Source organism: Fonsecaea pedrosoi, assembly GCF_000835455.1.
Source record: "Fonsecaea pedrosoi CBS 271.37 unplaced genomic scaffold supercont1.4, whole genome shotgun sequence".
NCBI lineage: Eukaryota > Fungi > Ascomycota > Eurotiomycetes > Chaetothyriales > Herpotrichiellaceae > Fonsecaea > Fonsecaea pedrosoi.
Window position 1 is genome coordinate 3,547,616 of NW_013550612.1, and position 17,503 is coordinate 3,565,118.

General features: G+C 53.3%; 4 protein-coding genes across 4 annotated transcripts; 1 reads left to right on the forward strand and 3 right to left on the reverse strand.

Annotated features, from left to right (window-relative positions):
- Positions 1-439: 439 nt before the first annotated feature.
- Z517_07084 (uncharacterized protein) lies at positions 440-1,381 on the reverse strand (the record flags this gene model as incomplete). The annotated part of the gene is made up of 1 exon (XM_013428822.1): positions 440-1,381. The coding sequence occupies one exon, from the start codon at positions 1,379-1,381 to the stop codon at positions 440-442; it is 942 nt and encodes a 313-aa protein (XP_013284276.1).
- A 632-nt stretch (positions 1,382-2,013) lies between these two features.
- Z517_07085 (uncharacterized protein) lies at positions 2,014-5,091 on the forward strand (the record flags this gene model as incomplete). Its single annotated transcript, XM_013428823.1, has 1 exon — positions 2,014-5,091. The coding sequence occupies one exon, from the start codon at positions 2,014-2,016 to the stop codon at positions 5,089-5,091; it is 3,078 nt and encodes a 1,025-aa protein (XP_013284277.1).
- Positions 5,092-12,682: 7,591 nt separating this feature from the next.
- On the reverse strand, positions 12,683-14,938 carry Z517_07086 (uncharacterized protein; the record flags this gene model as incomplete). The annotated part of the gene is made up of 5 exons (XM_013428824.1): positions 12,683-12,789; positions 12,844-13,881; positions 13,927-14,041; positions 14,092-14,405; positions 14,464-14,938. 5 exons carry the CDS (start codon positions 14,936-14,938, stop codon positions 12,683-12,685), a joined length of 2,049 nt encoding a protein of 682 aa, XP_013284278.1.
- Positions 14,939-16,491: 1,553 nt separating this feature from the next.
- Positions 16,492-17,272, reverse strand: Z517_07087 (uncharacterized protein; the record flags this gene model as incomplete). Its single annotated transcript, XM_013428825.1, has 3 exons — positions 16,492-16,926; positions 16,974-17,069; positions 17,123-17,272. 3 exons carry the CDS (start codon positions 17,270-17,272, stop codon positions 16,492-16,494), a joined length of 681 nt encoding a protein of 226 aa, XP_013284279.1.
- Positions 17,273-17,503: the final 231 nt, after the last annotated feature.

A 17,503-nucleotide genomic window follows, 5' to 3' on the forward strand; every position in this document is an offset into this window, starting at 1 on the left:
GGGATTCTTGACTTGACCTCGTGGTTGTTAGTTTGTCGGAAAGACGAGGCTCCAGTGACTCTAAATTAGACGTGATGGGCAGAAACGACCCACGGCCGCTGACGGGGTAAGAGCCTCATTCGCTGGTGGTTGGGTGTCGCGACAATCGAGGCATCCTCAGAAATGCTGCCACGTTGGCTTGCGCCGAAATGCTGCCCAACTTTCCACCTTCCAGCAGCACGCTAGTGGAAACGCCTGCATCTGACATGATCTTCGCCAAACCATGGTTTCTGCCACGGTCCATTCGGTTCTCTGCAGGAACTTTCGCCTGGTCCACCTCTGGTGCCAAAAGGCACTGACGTCCGTACGCAGTTGGCTTTTTCAATGCGCTTTCATTCGGAGTAACGACATGACTTGGGCTACTTTCTGGTTCGATGCCCCAGGAAATTTGCGGAATGGTTCAGCCTTTGGATCTGTTCAACAATTGCTGGGCTGCAATGAGTTCGGACTGATCGGTCCCGGAGGATCGTCGGCCGCTGCGGTCCTTGACGATAGCTTGCAGTCTTGACGTGGCCAGCTGATTTAATTTCTGCGCCTTGTCCGGGGTGATCGACGAGCTGGTGTTCCCCCGAGACGTCGTGTTCGTCAGCAAAACCTTGTCCGTGGCCAGCTTTAGCCCGTAAAACCCACGCAGATAATCGTCGCAAAGTTCAATGCTTCGACTGAATCGTCGGATTGCTTGTGACAGGTGTTTGTCGACTTCGGAACTCTCCGTTGACGACATGGCAGCTAGATATTCGAGCTCTCCCAGTCGCGCATGAAGGTTCCATGCAGTGGGTGCAATGATTACAGTTTCCTCGAGGCAAAAGATAGCTTGTGGCAGGCAACCCTGTGAGTGATAGAGGTCGCTCAATTCACACCAAGCTTCCATGTCGGTGGGAAAGGAATCCACGAATTCCACCAGGTCTTTGATAGCATCTTGCGGCCTTCCCAAGCTTTTCATGAGCGCTATCCGTCGTTTGTGAATTGGGACATTCATGGGGTTCTCCATGAGTATTTTGGCATAGTCTTCTAATATCTTTCGCAGTGCTGCCTCATCTGGTGCCGTGGCTTCCTGATAAAGCCCTCTCAAAGCCATAACTCTTTCATTGGTTGCACCGAATCTCTGACTTAATCGTTCCACACATAGAAAGGCGGACTTATCGTCCCCGGTTCGTAGGCACGCATAGAGGAGTTGTTCAAGCTCTTCCCATAGTTCAACAGAATCCGCCGTGTTGAACATTGATGCAGGAAAGGTCGTACTGATCGATGACGACTTTGCAAGGATTGAGGAAGCCTGCTGTGCCATGCGGAGAGCGGAGGCAGGATCGGAAGAAGGGGTTCGACTCGCGACTGTCGCCATTGCTGCCTGATTCTATGACAGATTCGGCCAGTGCTGGGCTTGGAGGAGGATATAGACCGTGCAAGACTAAATAGGTTTTTCGAGGAATTACTAAAGGATTCGTACTGTGTAGGGAGTGGACAAAATGAGGCTGTCAATGGATCACAGGGTAAATTGGAGAACACACTGGACAGGATCAAGTCTGGAGAGCCACTGCAAAGTCAGGTAGTAGCTCCTCGTTTATCACATTCGCTTTCAGGACGCAAGTGAGCGCCTTGTAAAGCCGTCGAGCGGTTCACGCCGTTTCTTCGGAATAATTGGCCTTGGCATTAAGGCGGAGCATTTGACACCACACGAAGAGGTCCTCAGCGTCGTTGCATCTCATCACATCATCGTCTCTCTCCCGTGGCCTTTTTAAAGCGTTTCGGTCACAGGCGAAATCAAAGCGCGAATGTTTGGGACGTGTGCTGGATCCTGAGGGCTCGGGGCAGCGGCGCATCACAAGGGCATCTTCATTTTCTGTTCGCTCGAAGAAAGGACAACCCGAATCACAACCTCAACATCGGTGTCGCGTGAGAAATGAGGGTCCGCCAGATTCCAGGGGTAACACCGGCCGTTCAGCTCTCATGACATGCTGATAAGAACCTTTCAATATGTTTGAAAAGTCACTGGTCGACCTCATCCGAGGCCTGCGAGGCCACAAGGGAAATGAGGCGGAATACATTCAAGCCGCGCTCAAAGAATGTCGAAGCGAGATTCGTTCCCAGGACCTGGACCTCAAGGCCACCGCATTGCTCAAGCTCATTTACCTGGAAATGTTTGGATATGACATGACCTGGGCCGCCTTTAACGTCTTGGAAGTCATGGCCTCCCCGAAACCGGCGCAGAAACGAGTTGGCTATCTCGCTGCTGTCCAGAGCTTCCGACCCGAGACAGAGGTTTTGATGTTGGCTGAGAATCTACTTAAAAAGGATCTCACCTCTCCTTCAATACCAGTCCTAACCCTGCCGTTGGTCACCCTTCCGCACATTGTGACTTCGTCCCTGGCACTCTCCATTCTCACGGAGCTTCTGCCACGATTGTCCCATTCACAACCAGCTGTGCGGAAGAAGACCATCGTCACGCTATACAGGCTGGCCCTGGTGTATCCTGAAACGCTGCGAGTCGCTTGGCCAAAGATCAAGGAACGTTTACTAGATGAACAGGAAGACAGCAGCGTTACTGCCGCTACGGTCAACGTCGTATGTGAGCTCGGATGGCGGAGACCCCAGGATTTTCTGCCTTTGGCACCCAGGCTATTCGACCTTCTACTGGCCCAGAAGAACAACTGGATGGGTATCAAAATCATCAAACTGTTCGCAGTCCTGACTCCTCTCGAACCAAGATTAGTTAAGAAGCTAGTCCGGCCCCTCACCAAACTGATTCAAGAGACAACAGCAATGTCGTTACTTTACGAATGCATCAGCGGAATTATTCAAGGAGGAATCCTGGATGGCGGTGAAAGCGGCGTCGACGTGGAAGAAGTGGCCGATCTTTGCATTTCCAAACTAAGGGGAATGATCGTGTTGGACGGAGATCCTAATCTGAAATATGTTGCTCTACTGGCCTTCAACAAGATTGTGACCACCCATCCTACACTCGTTTCGATGCAACAGGACGTCATCATGGGATGCTTGGACGACCCTGACATTTCGATCAAAATGCAGGCGTTGGAGTTGGTGTCGGGGATGGTCAGCAGCGACAACCTACAAGCTGTTGTCAATCGCCTTATAAAACAGCTTGCAGGCTCAGCGGCAGCCACCGTGGGCGCCAATGGACACGCCGAAGAAGAACAGACAGACATGGAGCAGAGGCTGATCCCGGACAAACGAGGATCGGAAAATGTCCCTCTGCCTGACGAATACCGCTACGAAATCATCAATCGAATTCTTGAAATGTGCTCTCACAACACTTATGCTAACATTACCGATTTCGAGTGGTATATCGAAATAATAGTTCATTTGGTCAGACACCTCCCGGCGGACAAGGATGCGAATTCGTCGAGAGCCACACTCGAGGATGACACCTCTCTAGGAGCTCGGGTCGGAAGCCAGCTTCGCGATATCACAGTCCGAGTCAAGGAACTCCGACCAGAAACGACAAAGGCAGCTGAAACTCTAGTCTTGCTGTCCAACAGGGCCATCGCCTACCCGAAACATGGCACCGGTCAGAGTCAGGTCATCAAATCGGCAGCATGGATTTGTGGCGAATTCGCCCTGTACTTGTCTAACCCATACGAGGTTCTCAATTCACTGATTCACGAATCATCTGAGCAATTTAGTCCCACGACCTTGGCAATCGTGGTCCAAGCAATCCCGAAAATCATTGCACGCATTGCTACGACGGCTGACCGTGAATGGAATGCCTCAAGGGGTGCGACAATGTCGCTTCTCCTTGCCAGAACTACCGAGTTCCTGGAGAAGCTCTCATCCCATCCCAACCTCGAGGTGCAAGAGAGAAGCGTCGAGTTCCTCGAACTTCTACGCCTAGCTTCAGAGGCGCTCTCTGCTCAGGACGGAGATAGCCTCCAAGCACCGTTGCTGCTGACTTCTGCAGTTCCAACACTCTTCAGCGGTGCAGAACTCAATCCTGTATCGGCGGCAGCCCAGAAGAAAGTTCCTCCACCTGAAGATCTAGACCTCGATGCGCCCATAAATCCCGACTTGTCTACGATTCTACAGGATTCGCAGGTTGCGGATGTTGATGACCATGGGGATGATGTGTTCCAGTCGTTCTACCACGACCGTGAACCCGTACAGGCCATCACGTCGCTACAGCCGCAAACAGCAGCTGCTTACCTGGAATCTGCCGCTGCTTCGGAGACTGCACCGCTGTCATATCAATCGGCACCCGAGTCACCCAACACTCTAGCCAGGCGAAAGGCCGAGAGGATGGCTCGGAACAAAGACGATCCATTCTACATTGCCCCGTCCGACGATACGGACCCTCAGTTCCACGACATCATCAGCAAGACTAACGGCGATGATGAACTCGACGTCGACTCGATCCCAATCATCGATCTACAAATCGATCGGACCCAGACAACGGCGGCGAGAGGAGAGACAGGAGAGGAGCGCAGACCGCGAAAAAAGAAACCTACCCGGCGGTTCGTCGTCGCCGCAGATGAGACCCTCGAAGCCTCCACCGCGACCACACCCACCTCACAGTCTTTTTCGAACACGAGCCCCTTTGCCGCCCTAGACCAGGCCCAGCGGACCCGTTCACTCAGTCCCAACGCCCAACCGCGCACACAGTCTCGGCCAACCCGCACACTCCTGTCGGTCGACTCGTCGACGCTCCAAAACCTGAGCCTCGAAGGTCCCGCAGAGACCGAGTCGGAGATCCTCCGCCGCGAAGCCGAGGAGTTGGAAATGGCGATTGCGCTGCGCGAGGTGGAGAAGAAGAGGCTCGAGATGCAGCGTGAAATTGAACGGCAGGGGACGGTGATGGGCGAGGGGGTGGATGCTGAGGGCACGGTCGTGAGGCGAAAAAAGAAGAAGCCCAGGCCCAAGGTTGGATTGGACTCGGGCGAGGAACGGATTCAGGTACAGGCAGAAGACAACGATGGCGAAGAAGGGTCTGTCAAGAAGAAGAAAAAGAAGAAGCGGAGGCCGAAGCTGGTTGAGGAAGGGACTGAGGCGAGGGGCGAGGGCGGAGAGGTTACAGAGATGGCAGGGGGTGTGCAATCGTGATTGTGTTCACTTTGCAGTAGGATTCTATAGCTCTGGGTGGTCTTGACCTTTTGCCTCGAGCATTATCAAGGTCACGGTCACTGGTCGGACGCATCACTGAGGATTCGGCACAGAGCGACTGATATAACGCGAGCGGGAAAAAAGAATATGGTTGTATATGTTACAACCTCTACTGAAATGAGATCTTGACCCAATGGGCAAGAGAGCGTAGTGCTAGAGAGTAAAGCTAGCGACGACGATGATTTCGAGAAGTTCGAAGAGAGGAGTGCACGGGACTGGGTCTTCTCCCCTCATCCTCTTCCCAGGTGTTCGTTTGAGCCCCCTTCGCCGCTGTGTTCTTCCAGTATGTATGTATGCACATTTGTTCAGAAAGCCAGTCGAGCAGAGCGGAGCACGGGACGGAATCTCAACAACTGGCCCACAGCTTCTCGCACACAAAGTCACTGAATACACACGTCGTCTATCTGTCGTCCCACACAGATGTCTCGTTTACTCTGACAACCATCTATCTGTCCAGCCATCACCCCTCTGAATCAGGAGGGGCAGCAGGGGCAGTGATGGCGACGGCGGTGGCAGCGACCGAGGGTTGGGGGCGGTGTCTTGTTGCCGAACGTCTGTCCCTGTGGCCTGTGGATCGGATCCATCTCATGTCTGTCTGTCTGTCTGCCTTTTCTTGTTCGCCTATTACTTGTACTTTTATGTCATTTACGAGCGGACTGGCATGTTATTTTGTCCGCGAGGATGGCGTTCATAGCCACCCAGCCCCGCCTCACCAAACGTGCCCGCGCCCCCTCCCAGCGAGGCGTTCTGACGGCTCTTGCAGTAGAGGTATTTGCAAGGGCGTGCAGAGGGAATATGAGCAGGTGGGTAGGTGGTAGGTAGGGTAGGTAAGGTACATGGGTTTGGTAAAGTCGGGTAGGTAGGTGGGTAGCCAGGCAAGGAGGTATGTGTACGGGTAGCAGGCAGGCAGGCTAGGGTGGGCAGAGGATCTGAGCGTCATTCCCTCGGGTCGCCAGAAGAGGAAACGGGGTGTAGGCCCCGTGCATGTACGAGATAGAGTGAGGCATAAGCGAGGACAAGGTCAGAGTCAAGGAGAAGAAAGAAAGAAGCAAAAAGGCAAAACGGTAAAGGCTGAGTTCCGAACTGTGGAATTTCAGGATTGAGTTTTGTCAAGGATGGCGGTGGTGTTGGTGGTATCTGCTGGAGGTGTCATGGTACATCTAGTGATGAAGTGTCGATCTCGGAAGAGGCACAAGAGGGGCACGCAGGAAGATGCGAAGATGGCAAGTGGGCCAAGCCAAGGTCACTGCCCCTCTATGTCTACTTGTACGCAAAATTGTGCATTCATTCATCTCTCTACCCGCCCAGTGCTAGTTACTTGCACTCGTACGGGTCCTGGCAAGTAGGCTGCCAGAGAACTGTCCGTTACTTTGCTCCATCTTCCAGACCCATCTCGTCATCTAGTGCCTCTACTCTGCAACTGGAAATCATCCGTCTCGAGCTCCCCTCCCTCATCGGCTCCCAAGTCCAAGCCCTGCCCATGTCTGCCTGCGCAGGCTTGTCCAGGGTGCCGATGCCACAACTCTGTCGGCGTCTGTCTTCCTGTCCGACCCTGTGTGTGTCCTGCTCCACTACTGAACCCGTCATCCTTCCGTCACCCTCTCTTTTCTTTTTGGCATCCGAGCCCTCGATTGGCTGGGGTTTGTACGCCGTCTCTTTGCCTCATCCTTGGCTTACTTACGGATCTCAGAGGCCGCTCCCCAGGGACAAAGAGATGGAGCAGCTTTTGGCTGGCGAGGGCGATACCACAGACCTCCCCGTGGCGCTACACAACTCTGTTTCCCGCTCAGCATCTTCATCACTCGATAGACTATTTTGTCAGTGGGTCCAAGGTCGCCTGTTGTGGCTGATGACCACCTCATAAGTCCTGCTTGGTACAATAGTCACGTATCTGTACCCGTAGGACTCGAGGCACGGCATACACAGACCTGTCCAGTGCTCAGTCTCCGGTCCCCCTCTGTCGCAAACTGCCCCTGGCCCGCTGCATCAAATCCGCTAAAGCATCTCATTTCGCATCCCTGATCCTGGTTGTACCTTGTGCTCTTGCAGTGACTCATACCAACTAGGCAGTGTTCCAGAAGGTTACCAGGAATAGACGGGCCATTCCTGCACCTCAAACGAGGGTATCACAAGACCCTAACCCGTGGTGCGAACTTACAATGAGTGATTTCTTTTCCAGCTGAACATGACGGAACATCTCTGGCGATCACAAACGAACCTACTTGCGGAAAGTTGAACATTCGAAAACACAGAACTTGACCTTGACTTTCTCCACATCTCCTCCTGCAAGCCACCAGCGGTAAACGGGGCATACAGAAGAAAAAGCCCCGAACTCACCCTGAGAGTTAACCTTTCCTTTGCGTCCCGCCAATTATCGTTATTCCAGGATGCTGCAGGGAACTTTGCACAGATGAAGCTTCTGGAGAGTCTCCTTTCAACAACTACTAGATATTCCTTGTCTTTCAACCGCCTACCGGTATCGTTGATACCATACCAAACGCACCAAACGGATGTGTATTTGGCCCTCGCGTCGGAGGCCTGGTGCTCCCCCTTTCCGGCCCATCTTGCTCTAGCCATTTTACTTCATTTCCTGGGTGTGTCAAGATTCCAATGATGGTGGCAGACAAAGACACAAGTATGTTTAAGGATGAGCTCGTTGACGAAAGGAAGACCAGGCGAGTACATGGCAACATGGATTCGTCGATCTTGCCCTCCTTGTACCGTACGAGTACAAGTACTCGGTATACAGGGATCTGTCGGGTTTTGCGCTTAGCTTTGCTGGGTGCTTGATCACTTGCCTCAGTCTGTTGGCTGGTGATTGGCCAGCGCACCAATTTGGATGACCCCTTACCTCGCAGTTCCTATTATTGCTTGCATTCGTCACAAACCCCCCCCCCCCCTGCACTAGCTTGTCTACGGTCCTGGCAACTGACAACAGAGCTGAATTCGAAACGGCTGTTCACTGGCCGCAGAGCACCCGGTCTATTCGTCCTGGTTCCTCTTGTGACCTCTTCACCCACCCCCTTGTCTAAAGCCTCCGCGCTAATGCCCGGCTAGGCAGTAGACAGCCCTCTCCACCGTAGCATTGCTCCAAGATCTCTGTCTCTATCTATCTCATCCCTCTTCTCGGCCCCCTACTGGTACCTGCACGCCGGCAAGTGGGGACTCTGGGCTGAAAATGGCGGCGCCTCTGCCACGTGGCATCGTGGTATCGCAGGCATCCTGGCCCTGGCCCTGGCATTAGCCATTGGGTGTGTCGTGCATCCACTCTCGTTGTTCCTGTGTCTCGTCGCTGATAATCATCAAACGGACTATTACCCATGCCATCACAACGGTCGATCTGGTAGCTATCTGTCTAGTTAGAAGTGTTGGCTGAGTGGAGGTGACTTGGCCTGATAGGACGAGCATCTGGAAAAGGGAGGGTGGAAAGATTCTCCATGGCAACTAGGTATCCATGTCCGGTTGGATTGTCATTGTATTGCTACGCGAGATATACAGTAGGGCAGGCAGGTAGGTGGACACGGTTCATGGTTGATGGTTTCATGGGTGTCGGTCCCGGGGTTGGCCTCTCGATCCACCACCACTACTGCCCCAGTCCAATCCAGCCCATTCCGGTCAGGTCAACTCAACTCAAGTCACTTTCTCTCCTTTCTCTCTCCGTGTACTCCAGTTTCCCTGCCCTGCCCGTTCCCATAATACCAGCCATCCAGCGCTGTCCTGTCCAGACTTGTCCTGACTTGCCTCTCCTGACGTACCTGACGACGCCCTGTCCTGACGTACTCCGTAATCTAATACCCCCACCCCCTTCTGCTCCCTCCCTCTTCTGCTCCCTCCCTTCGTCGTCTGCGCTCCAGCCTCCAGCCTCCAGCCTCCATTCTCCAGCCGCCCCAAAATTAGTTGCAAGGGTGTCACCCTTTTTCGTGTACCTATCCCAGCAACCTTGACAAGGATATTGGAGAAGCGGGAAAGGGGAGGGGTGTCACCAACCGGATCTATGTTCCACGTCCCGCGATACCATCAGCACCACCACCAACACTGCTTATTTTTTTATTTACGCGGTATCTATCTACCTAACTCGCTGCTTACCTACCTGCTCGTACGTGTGTCTACTGCGCCGTGCTGTGCGATTTTCTGTAGTTACCAAGTCCGAGCGACGAGGTACAGGGTACCAGGCTCAAGAGTGAAGGGTCCATGTATTATTTTCAACCCGCTGTATTTCTTTCAAAGGACCAGCCCGGTCTGGGTGCATTCTTGTTCAATCAGCCATCCACCACCTACTGTACCTGTCCACCCTCTCCACCCTTTCCAAATGCCCTACCTCTCGCCCTCAAGCCCCCCCCCCCCCCCCTGGGGATATCCATGCTGTTGTGCCAGCCAATTCTGGCCAAGCAGCTCGTGTCGCCGTAGGTACATACTCGTAGGTAAGTTAGAGGAGGGTGATCGGTTGAAATGCCCTACCCGGACGGGGGGTCCTCCTCGTCACTTACACAATTACCCGCCATCAAAGCGTCTCCGTCAAGGCGCCTTGCCGCCTGTCTGGCCGTCGGGCTGTCTTCTAGAACGACCAGAAAAGATTCTCGCACCCCTGCACCCAATTTCGCTAGAGTCCGCTCGGGCTCGTGCTCATGCTCGTGCTCGTAGAAGAAGTCCAAATCTTTCCAGAATCTCTTTCTTACCCCTTGCCATTGTCCTTGTCCTTGTCCTTGTGTGACTTTGCTAACCGCCTTCTTCAGCCCGCAGCCCGCAGCCTTCAGCCCGTGTTTCCCAGAAACCCTACGACTACGCTACGGTACGAATACTCAAGAGACACTGAGGAAAGTGTCCCCGTATGATTCGATTGCACAGTAGTGAGATTCGACTTGCTCACTCCTTCACTCTCATATCATCTCAGCCTCTCCCCCCCCCCCCCCCCCCCTAGTGCCACCCCTTGAGTTGTTGCGTCATGCCCGGGGCTACTTTTTGTACTCCTCTTCCTTGTCCTTCCCCGAAGAGATCCACATTTCGTCTCTCCGTCCCGCCCCACAGCCCCGCCAGGGCCTTCCATGGCTTCCAGAGTCTTTCCTCACTGGGACTAGCTCTCCTCGTGACCGAGTCCCTCGCACCATACGACCCACTCCCTCACACCTTGGAATTATGATTCGCGAACCACTCGGGGCCTGGGACGACTTTGGGTAGAATTCAGCCTGGGGCAAACAACCCGACGTTGTTGCCTTTTTTCCCTCTCTCTCTCTCTCTCTTGCCTTTCCACACCAAAGATTCCCCCAGCCTACCTGACTCTCTTTGGTTTTTTTTGGCTCAAACTTTTGATTTCTTGTTGTCTGAATCACGCCGGGTGGTAGGGAGGCGGTGCTCAGCGGTTCTACCACCTTCCCACCCTTTCCCCCTTCGTCAGCTCCCAAGCGCGTGCGAGACAGGGCTGCTTTTCTGCTTTTCTGACTTTTCTCGCATGCTGTCACAAGTGGGCTGCGCTGTGTTTTGACTCACACCGCACACCCGTGTATTTTTTTGTTCCTCATCCATAACTCTGCTTACCCGAGTTTCGTCTGGTTCCAACGTTTCTCCCCATCCATTTCATTCAGCCTTGCCCAATTCCCTCACTGCGTCGGGTCCAATCAATGTCCCTTTATTGTCCTTGACAATGTTTGGCGTGCGAGTCTCACCCTGCGAGGCGCAGCCGGACAGAACTGGGGGCAGTTAGTTAGTCCCTCCCGTCTTCCGCCTCCGTCCCCATCGCCGTCACCGCGCAGACGACCAGAATCTCGCATCTGTGTATTGGAGACAAGGGCAAGTTTGTGGATTCCCTTGCTGGGCTTAGCCTCAAGTCCTGTGGCGGTACTTCCTGACCAACCGACGAATAGTTGACGGCCCGCCCTCCGTCATATCTCCCTGTCTCAATCCGAACCCAAGAATCCCATTGTTCCGCCATCTCGAAACCATGCTGCTTTCCTGCCCGGATGGAGTCTGCCCCGGCTGTCTGGCATCTGCGGCCAGCCGTCAGACTTGATACTGAAATGCCCCCCATGTGTCCGCAAAACATTTCACAATTTCCATTTTGCAATCTTTTTCTGGCATTCCCAAGGGACTTTGTCAATGCTTGCCTCCGATTGCCTATTGCCTCACTCGACCCATATGGACTTCCAGACGCCCCTATTCCACGTGGTCTCGTTGACAGTTTGATGTTTTGCCACCTACCTGTGCCATTACGGGAAATCCAGTATCGCCTTCGTCTCCGGCTGTAATCTTTCTCTCCGCCTCCCTTCCCTCGACAAATGATACGCGGGACGATCCCTCTTGCACTGCTTTTGCGGAAGGGGATTGTGGTCTCCAAGCTCGCTCCCCTACACGACCGACCCCTGTCGTTGTGCCTCTGGTTGCTTCACTTTTAGAGGCTCAGCCGGGAGCAGGGGTGCCGCTGGTGTTATAAGGAAGGCGACGTCCTCGCCCGTTTTCCTTTTTCTTCTCACGCATACACAACAAAGCACGAACATATCTCACCACCATATCGCCAGCTCGACCGCGGACAGCCTCGCCAATCTTCCTTGCAGAAAGTTTAATCTCAACGCCTTCCAACCTCAACGATGGCCGGCCAAACTTTGAACACCACCACCACCACCACCAAGTACGCCAGGCATAGCACCATTGTCCTGACAAGTTCCCAAGGGACCGACGAACCCAAGCCAACAAAGCCAATTGGCCGTGAGTCACCCCATGTATACCCTGGAGTGGGTGACGTATAGGTGCTAACAAGTCGCAGCTTGGGGTGCACAGAAGCCCACAAGGTAATGGCCGCGGCCGGCTAGGTATGAAAAGGCACAGGGGGAGAAGGGAGAAGAGGTACTTAGCCCATCTCATCGTCCAAAGCAACTGCTGACCTAGAAGCCAGTCTCTGTGATGCGACCCCCTACCGATATACGACGGGGTTCCTCTTCCAACACCCCTCCCCCCTTTTAGAGACATACCTCCCTAGCACTGCAACAAGAAGGGCGGTTGACATGTATGGGTATTGAGCGTACGGGCAAGGAGAAAAGGCTCTGGGGCAACCCTGGGACAAGACATATGGGGGAGGTTATCTAGGATGGGAAAGGCACGGAATGGTGTTTGGGCGGAGAAGACGGAGCATTGGCGTTACTTATTGATTGATTATTATTCATGGGCGTCTGGCATGTTTCAAAGCTGCAGGTTGGGCGACCGGCTGTGACGTCATGCCATGTAACAACAATTCACCACATCAACACCATCAACATCACCATCATCATCCCCACCACCACCACCACCATGACCACCATCACTGCTGCTGCCATATTTTGGCTCGGCAATGTCAACGGTGGCCTACTCGATAGACTCGATAGACTTGCTATTAGATCCCCTGTCTCAACAGATTTCTTCCACCCCTTCAAGGTTGCCGTGTTGCCATGTTTGCCTGATTGCTCAGCCTCAACCATGCGTGTGAACTGCCATTGTCTTGTCTCTCTAAAACTCTAGATCATTTCATTTCAACGCTTTATCCTGATTTTATCTGACATCCAGCTCCTTACTTCATGTTCTCAATCACCTTCCAACATAACCGCCGCACATTCAAGTACCGGATCGTATTCATGTCAAACTCGCCCGGCTCCAGCCTCTCGGGTTTTTCGCTCACTGCAATTTGGTTAGATCCGAGCCTCCAATGTGAGGGGCAAGCATCAAGCTTACCGTGCTCCTCAATCTCGTGCCGCAATTTGTTCTCCAACCCAAATGCTCGGGCGTGACGCTCACTAGGAGAATCAGGCTCACCAGATGCCGCCAACGACCTGGAAGACGTTCTGCTCAGGGCGTATTTGTGGAAGGACAAAAGGAAGTCACACACTCTTTGCTCCATCTCTTCGATCTTGGCCTCGGCTTGTTCCTGGGAGCACCCCGTTTCTTCCTTCATCCCCGGCATTTGGGGAATCATAAATATGCCGAGTTGGGCTCGGCCAACGTATATGACCAAAATGAAAAGCATGCACAAGACCAAATCCCTGCTACTCTGGGATGATTTCTGGCTAACAGCCATTTTAAACATCATGTCGTGGAGACTTTTCAGGAGCCTCTCCGCAGCTCTCTCGGCCCCTGGGAGGAGCGTCGCTTTCAGAAAGCGGTTGATCGTCTCTGGTATGACGTGCGCATACTGACCAGCACCATATCGTCCTTTTGAGCTGAGATTGTCTTGGAGAGCCGATACCGCCTCGGCTGGAACGACGAATCTGTTTAGAAGTAGATACTCGAACCACAAAAGCTGTAGAGAATCCTTGAGAATGGAATGTTCCGCTATGTCGTCCCTATAGTATCTGCCGATAAGGCGGAGAATGTTGCACTGGAAAGCTTCATCCTCGTCCTCAAAGTACTGCTCTGTCCACGTAACGTATCGCTGGGGATCGTTCAACACTTGGTCAAATATCCCAACTAGTTTACTGCGAACTTGCGCTACCGTCTTTTCGAACCCGCCGTTACAAATGAACATGACGATTGGTGGATTCCAGTTTTGATCTCTGGCAAGTGTCTTTTCCCCGTTACAATCGTAAGATGTCTCGAATGCGTAGCGCGTCTCCCAATCTGGTTCTGGAGGCGAAAACTCCATAACCAAAACGTCTAAAGGGATTCCGATGTGCAGCTCCAACTGGAGCCAGAAAGGCCGATGGGAAACACAAATGGTGGTGTTAGCAAGATAGGGGACCAGATACTCTTTTCGTAGGCGGGACGTCAATTCATCTGTCTGGTCAGTGACTGTATTCGGAATGGATGGAAGATTCTTACGTGGGAACAAGCTGACTTTGCACACGTCCCAGTCGCAACGACTGGGAATACAGTACTTTGGGCACTTTCGCCGGTCTTTGGTGAAGCAGTTGTTACAAGGGCTCTTGCAATCACACTTTCAGGTGTTAGCTTCTCCCGACAGCAGATATGGATATGTCGACAAACCTTTTCCTTCATGATCACACATCGGAGACAAGCGCCCCGTTTCCGCACGTCACGAGTCTCTTGTCTCTGGACCGGGTTAAGGGGCCTCGTCCGACCGCCGCGGCCTCTTTCACGAATCGTGAGCGAGTGGCGGTAGTGTAGCACGGGAATCACCGGAGATCTTGGCCCCGTATTGAAATATAGATTTTCTTGACGGAGTAGCTGTGTACTCCACGGTTGGTTCTGACCAGGGAATCGCTGTTGCCCGGCTGGATCTGGATAATGAGATAGCTCGTCAACGGAAGCGCGAGGGTCGACGCCCACAACAGCAGCATCTGGTTGAGCGAGTCAGTAAATCATATGGATAGACATTTTGAAGTTATGAGATCTGACCTGTCATCGCACGGGCTGCTTCCCACCTGTGGTCGACAGCTAACGCTGCTGGGTTCATGGGTTGGTTACCGGCATATTCGGCGGGATGGGATGTCGGCAGGCTGGCGCTTGGGCTGCAGGTGCCATCAGCATCTTGAGGAATCGTCGGAACATATCCCAGTGCTGCAGTATAGCTTGTGCTTGTCGGGGTCGCCACGCTACCGCGAGAATGCGTAGACCGGGTACTCGCGGGGCTGAGAGCATCTGTGGTCGATGGAGTATTGTGAGATTCGGCCACAACAAAGCTGTATGGGCGAGGTTGTCCAGAATGCCAATGCGGCTGCAGTGCCGGGGTCGAAAACGGAGGTTGCGACAGTTGATTGTACTGGGGCTGCGTCGAGTACAGGCCGGACTGGCCGGGCCTTTGACTGGGCTGAATCCTTGGAGGTTCAAAGGTGCCTTGGAGGTGACCTGTCTGCCGCCGATACCGCCCCATTTGTTCTCAGCGTCAAGCGTTAATCAACCGTGTTTTCGGCTCCGACGGAGTGACAGCACGGATAGACGTCAGGCGCTGTTCGGGCTGAAGAGAGGAACAATGCCTAACAATGCCTGACAATACAGCAACCGAGGAGTGATGGCTCGCAAATCGCGTGGGGAACCAGAGGAGTGGGAAAGGGAAACAAAGACGACCAGGCGACGAGGCGACCGCAGGCGGAGTTTATGAACAAATTCCAACGCAAACCGTGAGACTGACTTCGCGTTAGATGGATTGAGTGCAGAGAGCACAGTGTAGTTCACTTGAGCCCATCATCTGCTCTGGCTCGCTTTAGAATGCCAGCACGTTATCTCTGTCTGGGTAGCCAGCAAAACGAGGGGTATAGCGGTGGTATCATTGGAAGACGGATGTCATTGCAGCAGCTACCCGATCAGAAGTCGGGTGCTGGATGTGGCGAGAAGGTGAATGCGCGAGAACGAAGCATAGAAGCACTTTGTGGTCTGCTGAATCGGGCGTTTGGTAGCAGGGCAGCGGTGCGACGACGGAGCAATCCAATCGGCTGCCTCACGCAGACGAAGTGCCTAACAGACCCAAATGTTTCAATATGCAGACCCTTGTCACCGGTTGGAGTATCTTCCAACGAGCTGCCAGCTCTTCAGCCGCACCAAACCCGGTATGTCCAAGCGTGGTTGGACAGCATGTCAGATGCTGCCGAAGATGCCCGGCGGGACATCGCCCGCAGTAGATGCCCGACTAGGTTTGTCAAATGGCATTCTGGTGAGACGCTCATGGAGGTAAGCCAGGTGACCGAGCAGAAGGACCTTTGGCACGACATCAGCTCAAGCATCTGCGGGTAGGGAGGAGAAGACCAGTGGCTCATTTCCCACGCAACTCCAACCAGCTCGCATACACGAAGGGGTCATGGTTGTACGGCGTCTTCAGGCGAGACAAGAGGAGATGACTGGGGACAGCATATATGTACATGCCGGTACGGCAGCTCTTGGTACCTTCCCTGGGCATTCGCGTAGTCGAAGGAAAGACACAGGAGACGAAAGACATTGAGCGGGAAGAAAAGGGAGGAAGAGGCTTTTAAGTCAAAATGTGACATACTGCCTGCGGCTTCATTCTTCCTAATGGCAACATTCTCGCCACTAGCTGGTTGCAGCGCCCATCAGCGTCCACAGAGTACATCCAAAGGTATGTTCAGGCAACAGTACAGGAATAGGACCATTGAGATCAGGGCTAAAGTGCTCATTCCTCCTTCTCCTCCAGATGGAGAGACTACCACTGGATCGGTCCAGCCACCGCGGCTCTCGACGAGTAGAACCATTGTTAATGCATCAAATATCAAGCTCGTATCTGGGTGCGCTCCAGTGCCCACACTGCCGCTATGCTCATATCGTGGATAAACATGCAAAGGTATTCCCTGCCTCGTATTTCAAACCGGTGTTACCGCCCCCTTTGATCAAACGCCATTGAAAGCCCGATGTCCAGGCATGCCTGCCCAAAGCGACGTGCCGTAACCAGAATGCTCTCGTGTTTCGACAGCTCCATCAAACAGTATACTTTGTTTTTGCCCGGGTGCTGCCTGCATGCGCAGCGTCTGTATGACCGCTGAACTCGAGTTGATCGTTGTCGGGGATCTGAAGCACTTGCTTGAACCTAGCACCGATCTTCATCAGTGTGTCTTTGCCACCAGCCTTTCCCGTGGTGCGAGTCCATAATCCGATTCGGTAGAAGCTCTTTCGCACGTTGACAACCACGCCCATGATCTCGTTATCTCCGTCGTCTTCCAAAGTCTCACCAATCGCCGCCAGTTGCGTGTGTAGCCATAGTTCATCGATGTTGACGGCCTTCTTATCCTTGAACGTGTATGACCACTTGCCACCGTGCTTGTTCTGGGGATCTTCCCACTCGGGTCGTACCCCTCGCTTGAAGAGGTGATAGTCAGATTTGACGGCAAGGTCGGAGGTGGCTGTGATATTGTTCTATAGTCACGTTAGACAAGTTGTCGAAGTGCTCTGCGTGAACATACGTATACACCCCAGAATTCCTCGACTGTATCAAATGTGATCACCTCTTTCAGCAAATCGTTCCAGTTGTCGCCTTTCGAGGAGGGCGGCTTGGTGAACTGTTCACGTCGAGTCAGTCCAGAAGTGAACAAAGTGCACTGTTTCGACCTACCCAGAGACTCCAGGTGTTGAGAAGAGGGTGCTTGACGTTGAAGTTGTTGACATCGTGGAAGATGGTCTTGATATCGTCAGATGTCGAGGGCGCACCGTTTTCACTTGACACGGGGCCAGGAACTGGCTGGGGCATTTCGACTTCGGCCATGATGGTGAAAGTCGAGGACTCTGGATTTTAAGTCTGCAACCTAAGCGGCAGAAGAAAGAATCGATGCAAAGGCACGACGAAGTGAAAGGCGCACGGAAGGAAGAGGGAAAAAGTCGAATGGACACCCGTTCGCGCCGTCAACAGGCTGTGGCAAAATTTGGTTGAATGCGAACACCCTTGACTGCAAGAGAAAAGGGGAACTAGAATATGGCTGGGTAGGAGCAAGCGACT